At 36.5% G+C, this 10,765-nt stretch overlaps 2 protein-coding genes across 2 annotated transcripts; one reads left to right on the forward strand and one right to left on the reverse strand.

Moving 5' to 3' along the window:
- The first annotated feature begins 2,357 nt into the window (after positions 1-2,357).
- LOC109435485 (olfactory receptor 8U3-like) lies at positions 2,358-3,310 on the forward strand. The gene is given in 2 exon segments (XM_088790009.1): positions 2,358-2,880; positions 2,883-3,310. Coding segments are annotated over 2 exon segments (951 nt in total).
- A 5,833-nt stretch (positions 3,311-9,143) lies between these two features.
- Positions 9,144-10,082, reverse strand: LOC148755966 (olfactory receptor 5M9). The gene has a single exon (XM_088790010.1). It carries the CDS (start codon positions 10,077-10,079, stop codon positions 9,144-9,146), a length of 936 nt encoding a protein of 311 aa, XP_088646136.1. The 5' UTR covers positions 10,080-10,082.
- Positions 10,083-10,765: the final 683 nt, after the last annotated feature.

The raw sequence follows: 10,765 nt of genomic DNA on the forward strand, positions 1-10,765 counted from the left end.
GCTCAATACTAAAACGTCCATTAATCACCTATGAAACATCTAAAGTGAGGTTTATCATGAAATACCGAAAGTGGGGCCAGAGTCACAATGTTCCTATGTCTGGAAGAGGGCAAATGCTGGCCAAATAATTACTTTCTCATTTCCTCTTCTATTCTTCACCAAGAATAGTGAGCTATAGTACTAATAGCTGTAGTACTAATAGCTAAGATTCCACTTCAGGAAGACAAGTCAGTTCAACAATTTTATCCAAACACACCTCTCACAAAGTGGGCTTTTGCTCCACCAAGGAGAAAGTAAATGGATGTGAGAGAAAATTGTTTACATGTCAGATTTTATGTATATGTATGTGTGTGTGTGTATATATATACATACAAATGTGTATGTATGTATGTATACACATGTATATTTGTTTTATTTTTGGAAAACACATTAGGTACAAGTTACAATATTAAGCTGAGTCAATAGAGGAAAAAGAGAAAATTATAAGGACAGATTTCCTGACCACTTACACCAAACTGTTTAAAAAAAAATTTTATCTTTGGGCTACATGTTTAGGAAGGGAAAGAGATTATTCCTTCTACTTTATACACTTTATTTATTCAAATTTGATATGGTGAGGATTTCTCCCCCGCCCTTCTTCAACACCCCCGCCCCCCCCCCCATTCAAACCATTGTTTCTCAGTCTAGTTGTGTAGGACACAGCTCCCTGGCCCATGCTGGTGTTATGAGCCTTGCGCTCCACTGGGCTGACGCAGTCAGTCCACGGTCATCAGTCAGCCACTCACAGCAGCTCATGGCAGCTCTGCCGGCTGCTGGCCACTCATGCTGGCCACCAGCTGCTCACAGCAGCGCACAGCAGCCCATGGCAGCTTATGCCAACCCTCAGGGGAGCTCACGGCAGCCCAGCTCCAGGGAGAGCCGTTATTCACAACCTTAGCTATAGAGGGCGCAGCTAACTGGCCCATGTGGGAATTAAACTGGCGACCTTGGCGTGAGGAGCACGGTGCTCCAACCACCTGAGCCACCAGGCTGGCCCGAGAATTTCTTATCCTTTATTTTCATCCCAAAATTAAAAATAGCTTTCTCAGTCTCAGAGGTGGAAAGGGGCTTATAATTCCCAAAAAGCATATCATTCAGGTTGTTATCACCATAGGCAAGTTACATGCAGAAAAATAAGATAATGAATTCTGTTCTGGAGATGGAAGTGGGAGGGTACTGAGGGCCAAGAATCTAAGGAGGCTTCATGAAGACATTGGTAACTGGAGGAAGACAAGGCTTTGTATTTCCTAGGAATATAGAATCCAAATAAGGACAAGCAATTTTTTGCAGTCTGAAGAAAACTGCCCATGACTGGCTCTATCTTATGTCCCTGCTTCTTTTTCCTACAGTTGCACAGGTTGCAGACTGACTGACAACTTGGACCCCTAAGTACGGACCAAAAGGCAGTTCTAATATATTCACAATTGCTTTAACAATGATAACTTTTCAAACATCGTAAGACCGGAGTATTACTTCCCCAAAATTATTCTTGCTCTCACCAAAGAGGTCACCACCATTTGAAAGCAGAAATGTATGCTGCTTCACTAAAAATTTTATCAGAGAATGTAGAAAACATTTCTGACTCTAAATGTTGGAAGTAATTAAAATAGAACTCTATAGAACAGTTTAACCTAGAGAACTACACTTTTCAAAATCCATATATTCTAGCCCTACTCACAAGTGTTTTGTTTTGTTTTAATATTTAGGACTTTGTATACGAAAATGAATTAGTTATATACAAATTCAAAATTTTCCAGATCCACCACTAGAAACATTTACTGGCCTCTTTTTTTTTCTCCTCATTGAATATCCTGCTTACTTTTCCTTTAGTATAATGTATAATAGTTAAAATAGAAGAAAAAATATCTATTCAAAAAGATTTTTAAAATTAGTACATTAAGCTCCACCAAGAAGAAAATAAGCATTCAGGGGAAAAAAAATTTTAATAAATAAGCGTTCAGGAAAACAATTTTTTAATTGTTTTCTTTGTCTTATCCAATAAAATTTAAAATTACCTATCTAAAATATTAAATATATTTACAAACATATAAAGTTTTTTGTTTGCTTTTTAACTTTACTATGTACCTTCAATTGAGTTTTTTTATTGGCTCTCAATTTTTGGCCTCATAAAATGAGATCTAGTGAGAGAAGAGAGTCTGAAATGGGATATATTTTTTGTTCTGATAGTCTACTTCAATGAATGATAATTTCTGAAGCTAAAACACAGTGGAGTTGGCATCTGATGACAATTCCTTCATCCCAATAATTTGTTTCAGTCCCCATCTTGTCTTTTTTCAGCAGTTGAGATACTGGAATAAATGGCTGAAAGGAATAGCACCAGGGAGATGAAATTCATTCTTTTAGGCTTTTCAGTCCATCAAGAGATTGAACCCATTCTCTTTCTGCTCATTTCAGTGGTATACACTCTAACTTTGGTGGGAAACATTGGCATGATTTTATTAATCCAATTGGACGCTCGACTTCACACAACCATGTACTTTTTCCTGAATAATCTGACCTTTATAGACCTTTGTTACTCCTCTTCAGCAGTACCCAAACTCCTGGAGACCCTGCTGACCAAGCATAGGTCCGTATCTTTCTATGTATGTGCAACACAGCTGGGCTTTTTCCTGAACTTCCTGATTTCGGAGATGTTTCTTCTGGCGGTAATAGCTTATGACTGCTATGTGGCCATCTGCAATGCTCTTCTCTACATGGTGCTCATGTCCCCAAAGGAGTGTATGAAACTGGTAATGGGCCTCTATTTGTACAGCTTTTCTGTTGCTTTGCTCCACACAGTCGTTACTTTCCAATTGATCTATTGTGGCCCCAATGTCATCAATCCTACTGTGATGATGTCCCTGTAATCGCCCTTGCCTGCTCGGACACCAGGGTCAAAGAGATCTTGATTTTCATCTTTGCTGGATTCAACACGATAAGCTCTTTGACGACAGTCCTTAATTCTTTTTTATACATTGTGGCTGCCATCCTGAGGATACAGTCTATGGAAGGGAGGTGCAAAGCATTCTCGACGTGTGCCTCTCATCTGACCACTGTGACGATATTCCATGGGACTCTGATCTTCGTGTATCTGCAGCTTAAATCGAACCACTCCCTTGACACAGACAAAATGGCCTCTGTGTTCTACACAATAGTCATTTCTATGCTGAACCCCATGATCTACAGCTTGAAGAACCAAGAGGTAAAAAGTGCCTTGATAAAAGTCATTGAAAAATGTTATGTCTTGCCTCTAACAAATTTTAAAAAGTGACTTGGAACAATACCTGCCTTGAAACAATGCCACAAGCACCTATGTTGTTGTTTTTTAATAATTTTTTGATGAAGTAAATTTATTTTCACCATTCTTCACATGGGTAATATTATTTTGTACATGAGCTCTACTTTTGATACAATCTATAAGATGAAATGTTTAAAGGAGTAGAATTTAGATTTTTAACAAATTGCTACTTATTTAGGTATGTGACTCTGATAGCTTTGACCCGGATATTTCCTATTCAACTGATAATAAGATTTAGCTGTTCCTTTTTAAAGTGTTTCTGTTTCATATACTGGTGAAGGACAGAGAATGGGGCAAGGAAGGTACTGAGGTAAGTTTCTTGTCCATCCCCCTGTCATTTCATGCACTAGCCTGTTCCTTGACTGCACCCTGCCTATTAGCCACCATCCCTCACTCTGCCTTGACCACCACTAGATTTATTACTGATCACTCCCTGCAATTACAGAATTATCATGGATTCTAAATAAATTATAAGACCGTGTTACTATGACCTATGTACTGTGATAGGTGTTAGAATTAATGTAGTGACTCAGGAAATGCGTTTTGTTGATTTGATAATAAAGTTAGGAATCACAAACAATGAACAAAATGAAGTTCATTATCAAATAAACAAAATGAAGTCATGACAATGGTATGTGTCAGAGTTGCTTGTGAACCCCTTCCTACCATAAACTGATTTTCCTTTTTATTCTCTCTGTCTTTCCTGCTTTCATCTCACCGAGAGCTGATGATTCAAAACCAGGCATGCCCAGTAATCAAAATCTGTCCACATTCAAGATATGGCATCTCAGTAAAATACAAAGAAGTTAGGACTTGGAATCTTATGGTCTTGGGTTCCAACCTAAGTTTTACCACTTCTAGCTCAGCGACATTGGGTAATATTTCTGACTTCTATCAAATAGGCTCCTTAAAACCACCTCTTAGTGGTAGAAAAAAGGTGAAAAGTTGCTTTAACATTATTGAGTTCTCAGTAAGGGTACTTAGGAGTATAACGCTCAGGGACTCAAAGCTGCTTCTGTCCTAGAGTTATAGCTCATTAAACAATGTGGGAACATATTGGATTCCTGAGTTCCCTTCAATTGTTTGAATATTATATGACTAAAATTAACCAATAGTATAACAACAGAGACTTTCAGAAGAGACTTACTAAATTTTGTCTTGCTAGAAACACATAGTAGTCTTGGACATTGCAGGAATTATTGAACTCTGGAAAAAAATCAAAGTGGTGAGGTTTAAACCCCATGGGAAGTAGTACCTGACAGGCAGAGTTGCTATATTATATATATATATTATATATAATATGTATTGTATTACTTATATATTATTATATATATTGTGTATAATATGTATCACATATATATTATTATATATTACATATAACATGTATCACATATATATTATTTATATATTATATATAACATGTATCACATATATTATTTATATATTATATATAACATGTATCACATATATATTATTTACATATTATATATAATATGTATCACATATATATTATTTATATATTATATATAATATGTATCACATATATAATATAATATATTATATATTACAGTATATATAATATATAATATATATATACAGTAACTATATATATGATAGGTGTGTATGTGATTGCGGTGACTTGTCATAAGGTTATGTTGTCTTCTGATTTTTGGTTATTATTATGCTTTTAGAATGATTTTTCCTACATTGGCATATCTCTTTTATTTACTTAACAGATTTTTTGTTTAAATTAGCTCAACCTTGTTTAAATAAATCTGAAAACAAAACTCTATATAATCATTGCAAATGAAAAAGAACTATGCCAATCATCATAAATAGAAAGTAACAACAATTATAAATGTACAAACATTTAAAATAACCAAATGTATGTAATATTTAAAATTATGTATTATATTTTGGGAAATACTAGCAAAAGAAAGTACTGTTTAGGAGTTAATCAGAAGTTCATAATAACCACTTTAACTTAAATCATTCCAAGTTATCTTACTATAGGTTTAATAGTTAAATTTAAATTTTGGATTTATGTGATGATATCAATACTGTCATATTAAACTACGTATTTTTAAAGTTATATTTACATCTGCTTCACCTAACCCCAACACCATTATTAAAGCAGAAATAAAGTGTTCTAAGTGATGGAAATGGTACAAATTCTGGACAGGAAGCACTAAATTATAATTATAACTTTCAAGCTTTTAAATTAATTTCTGTTTTGGCTTGGGGGGGCACCATAGCAGAGAAATTAATCTTGGAAGTTTTGACTGTCATTTGTCAAGGACAAGAACTCAAGAAAGGAAAATATCTTTGTTGTTGTTTTGGTGTTGCTTTTTTTTGTAACTCCAAAGCATAATATTAAATAGCTAAGAGAATAATAGTACAGAGCTTATGCAGTAAACTAAAGAGTGGGGGGAAAACTCGTAATGGCAGAAGAGCCATGTTTCTGACAGCAAGAAGTAAGGACTCAAGATTGGCAATGTGAGTAGGATTTAAAGATTAGTGAATCTAAGGAATTTGGTATCCCTTCCTCTTGGTAGCATACTGGATTCAGGTGAGGTTGCTGCAAAACCACACAGCTACCAAAAATAAGTTCAGAGACGTTTGACGAGCTCCCAGAACAGAAAGAGTGATAGCTTACTTTCCGAAGTTTAGCCTGGGAGACTAACAGAGCCTCATAGAAAAACCAGAGTTCCAACTTAGAAACTCTCAAAACAGTATTATATTATTCATTTTATCAGGGTGTCTCAACAAAGTACCACAAACTGGTGGCTTAAAACAACAAAATTTCTTCTCTCATAGTTCTGGAGTCCAAAAGTCTGAGATCACAAAGTCTGACATCAAAGTATTGGCAAGGCTGTGCTCCCTGTGAAGCCCTAGGGGAGGTCCTCCCTTGCCTCTCCCAGCTTCTAGTGGCCCCAGGCATCCCTTGGCTTGTGACAGCATAACTCTAATCTCTGCCTCTGTCTTCACATGGTCATCTTTTCTTTATGTCTGTCTCCAAATTTCCTTCTTCTTATAAGGACACCAGTCATATTGCATTAAGGGCCCACCCTACTCCAATACGACCTCATCTTAACTACTTATATCTGCAATGACTCTATTTACAAATAATGCCATTCTGTGGTTCTTGGGCTTAGAACTTCAATGTATCTTTGGGCAGGCGAGACAACTCAATCCGTAATAAGTAGCAACAGCTAAAGATTTGTGTTGGCTAAAATGTCTGATGGAAGCTCACTTAGTCTATAACTACAAACACGGTGCAGAGAAAATGGCCGAGAATTCCCGAGGCCAAGAAAGAAGCTTGTAAGTATCTGAAAATACTAATGGAGAGTAGTGGGCTAGAAGTTGGGACAAAAGGGGTTCATAACCAACTAATGTGACAATTGGAGACCAAGAAAAGGCAAAAGTGATACAAGCTAATACCTAAGATCAGAGAGTTGAGTTTTTACCTCCTGGTTAAGACAGAGGACCAGATATACTTCACTCAATACCAGGTGAATAGGCAAAACATCGGAGGAGATTTAATCATCCTCAAAGCAAAATTTGCCCTAGGAAGTAGCAAGCTGCAGAGGTGAGAGGTCAAGGATTATGTCTCCAGAAAGTACTATTAAAATGCTTTGAGAGAGAATTAAGATACTGGCTAAGTGCTACAATTAGTGAAACCCCCGCATACGTGACTTAATAAGATAGGATTTTATTTATTTTTCAGACAACAGTGTGAGTTACGGATTAGGGTAAGGCAATTAGACCCTCAATATGTGGCTTTCATGTCTAGGGCAACCATTTTAGTGGCAACATTTTTGAGTAGGAAGTAGGAGGAAAAGTCCAGGTCTAGTGTATTTGACCTTGAGGAGATGACCCTTAGGTTTTATACATTACTTTCTACCGACAGCTCATTGCCAAAACTTCAAAATAAGGTTACATACCTGGCTAATCAGGGAAGATGGGAACTGTGGTTAATAGCTGGATGGCCAGTGTTTTATTTCTAAAAGGAAAAATGAAACAGTAGGCATGTCTCTCTATATGGATCACAGAAAATATGGTCATAGACTGTCAGTTTATAATGTCAATCTCTGTGAAAGCAGTTGTTCCTTGAGCAGTCCTACTTTTTTCACTTGACACTAACTCTTTAGAAGCAAATTTGAGTGGTCTAACAACATTAAAAAAAATATTTGAGGGTAAAAGGGATCAAATATATGATGACGGAAAGAGAACTGACTCTGGATGGTGAACACACAATATGATATATATAGATGATGTAGTACAGAATTGTACACCTGAATCTATGTAACTTTACTAATAGTTGTCACCCCAATAAACTTTAATTAAAAAAAAAAAAAAACTTTGTCAACATAGTTTCCAATACCAACCAATGGTATTCCTTCCCCCTGCTCTGAGTCTAAAGTTATGAAAGAGAACTTCCCTTCCCCACCATCTGCCTTTCCTCAGATCCATTTTAAGGGAAAGTGACCCATGGTTAATTAGTATATTAGCCTGAGTAACAGTACTCTCTGTCTTTGAATTAGTCCATCTTACCAGCTACATGCTGCTTCTCAAAGTAATCCTGCACGTACTCAATTGTACACCCCTTTAATTGGATTAGCACTTACACAAGAATAAACTCATTCATAAGGAATCACTGCTACTTTCCATTTGCTTTTATGCTGCTAAATTAGCAAGAGTCATCAAAGGTAAACAGATGTGTATTGTACCTGTACCAAGAATGGAATGCTGACCAAGTAGGCTGCAGAGGTACCAATCTGGATAAGCAAAACAGTGAGATCTTAAGGACTTTTAACCAAGCCCAATGGGATACCATTTTTAACTGTATTGATCAAATCTGAATGCACACCCAGTGCAATAGCATTTAGTTGAACCATGCTTCTTATGTGGTTGATCCATTCCAGGCACTGAAAGCTTGGTGCAAGCTGCTAAATATAGAACCAAAACATTTAATGTGTGTAGGAAGGACTGGAATCAAGCAGTAGTTTCAAATCATGTCAACCAAAAGTTTAAAAGGACAAAGTACTATGGCCAAAGATCAGCTTTTTCATATCAGAAAATTCATACCGGTTCACTTTTTTTTATTATGGTGATGAGGGCAGGGAGGTCTTTAGTCATAAATATTTCACCCTGTTAACATCAGGATATTTATACCAGAATCCAAACCAAGAGGTAGAAGTAGGATAACGAAACATTATTTAACACAAACATTGTTAACTATCAAACAATACATATTGAGGACAGACCTTAGTATTGTATTGAGACACTAGATGACGATTCTGAATACAATTTCATTGTCAAAAATCCATGTATGTGTATGAATATTACAGAACACTTTTTGGTAAATAGGGTTCATCAACATCTTGTAGTCATGGAAAATAGATGAGTTCTTACCCTTTCGCTCATGAAATGATATGTTTCATGTGAAACCTAGGTAAAGGATCATGTGTATATAGAAAATATCCTAGGAAATCATGTTTACCTTAAGAAGGGTACCTCCAAATGAACATGTATTTATCCAAACTTATTTATGAATCCTTCAAATGACTATACTTAGCACAGTATTATATGCACTGTAAATGGCATTAATATTTCAGTTTTAATAATATGGTTGCATATGTAGGATAAAGCCGACTTAGTCCTTAGAGCCCAGTCCTGGGTAAAGCATCACTGTTTTAGATTGGATCTTTTGTTATATGTAAGAGTTGCCTTTAGAAAATCCTTTTTGAGCTAGGACTTTTATGCCTGGACATTTATAATAGGTAGCAACGCACCACAAAAATATCTATTGTAGTTTCAAGTTTGCCTTAATGATCGCTTTGTGGACTGCCTCTTTCACGTCCTTGTTTCTCAGACTGTAGATCATGGGGTTCAGCATGGGGATCACTGTGGTGTAAAACACAGCCACCATTTTCCCCTGCTCCACAGACTCTTCAGTGGGCCTCCTGAGATACATGAATATAAGAGTCCCGTAAAACATGGTAACAGCTGTCAAGTGGGATCCGCATGTGGAGAACGCCTTCTTCCTCCCATCAGCAGAGTGCATGCGGAGCACGGCTACCACAATGAGAGTGTAGGAGATGAGAACAACGGAGAGGGAATATGTGAAGTTAATTCCAGCAATAACAATCATAGTGTATTCTTTGATGTGGACCCCCCCACAAGCAATCTTGATGAGAGGAGGGTCCGCACAATAGAAATGGTTGATTTCAATGTTTCCACAGAAGTACAATCCATACGTCCATAGCGTGCATATTAGACTAACAGAGAATCCATAGGCGTAAGGCACAGAGATGAGCCGAACACAGACAACCCTGGACATTTTACTGCCATAAAGCAAAGGGTTACAGATGGCCATGTAGCGATCAAAGGCCATCACTGCCAAGATATAGACCTCCACATGGACCAGGGCAATGAAAAAGTAACACTGCACCAAACACCCCACATAGGAAATGGTTTTTGTCTCTGATAATAAGTTTTCTAGCATTTTGGGGGTGACATTGGAAGAGAACCACACATCCACAAAAGATAAGTGACTCAAGAAAAAGTACATAGGGCTCTGAAGCTGGGGGCTGATACTGACCAAAAGGATAATACCAATGTTCCCTAACAGAGTGAGCATATAAATGATTAGGAATAGCACAAAAAAGGGAACTTGAAGCTCCTGGCTACTAGTCAACCCCAGAAGAATAAATTCTTTCACATCGGTAAAATTTGCCATCTTCTTTACATAGAGATGCAGTCTGTGTGGCCTATGGAGAAATAAAAGCATGAATGGATTTGGCTTATTCTTGAAAATTTTCAGTCACGTTTACCCTTATTCTTATTTAAATAATTTAAAAATCAATGCAGATTTTGTACAATGTTCAAGATAAGAATAAATAGGCATAATTGTTTAATAGATCTTATAAGCAGTTACCATCAATATTTATCTGTTTATTAATGTAAAAGTGGCAATTGCATTCATTGCTAGCATATATTAAATGTAGACATTTATATTTTGCTAGATTATGACACTAATGTTAAAATCACAGGACAGAAATATGACTAAAGTCAGATTGAGTGTTGTTAAAGAATGGCTAACTCCAATCCAACATGGGCTGATTTACCAAAAATAGTATTCTATAATATTCATATATACATGGATTTTTGAAAATGAAATTGTATTTAGAATCTTCACCTGTGTCTCAATACATTGATGTTACAATCTAGTCGTTGATATATCCATCCTACATTATTCCAGTGTATAATAACATATGCTTTCAACATATGAAATTTCTAGGCATATTTCATTCTGTTTAGCTAACATCATGCTTGTTTGATTGCCACCACTTGCAGGGGTGAGGTTAGAGGGATTTAGCATAGACTGTCAGTTTTACAGTTATCTCAGAAAAGTAAACTACAAGC

The sequence above is a fragment of the Rhinolophus sinicus genome, chromosome 14, assembly GCF_057876585.1.
Source record: "Rhinolophus sinicus isolate RSI-liver-muscle chromosome 14, RSI-T2T, whole genome shotgun sequence".
NCBI classification, from domain to species: domain Eukaryota; kingdom Metazoa; phylum Chordata; class Mammalia; order Chiroptera; family Rhinolophidae; genus Rhinolophus; species Rhinolophus sinicus.

What these genes read in the sequence shown, in the direction of transcription:
- LOC148755966 (XM_088790010.1), bottom strand. Translation starts at nt 10,079, where the DNA reads ATGGCAAATTTTACCGATGTGAAAGAATTTATTCTTCTGGGGTTGACT.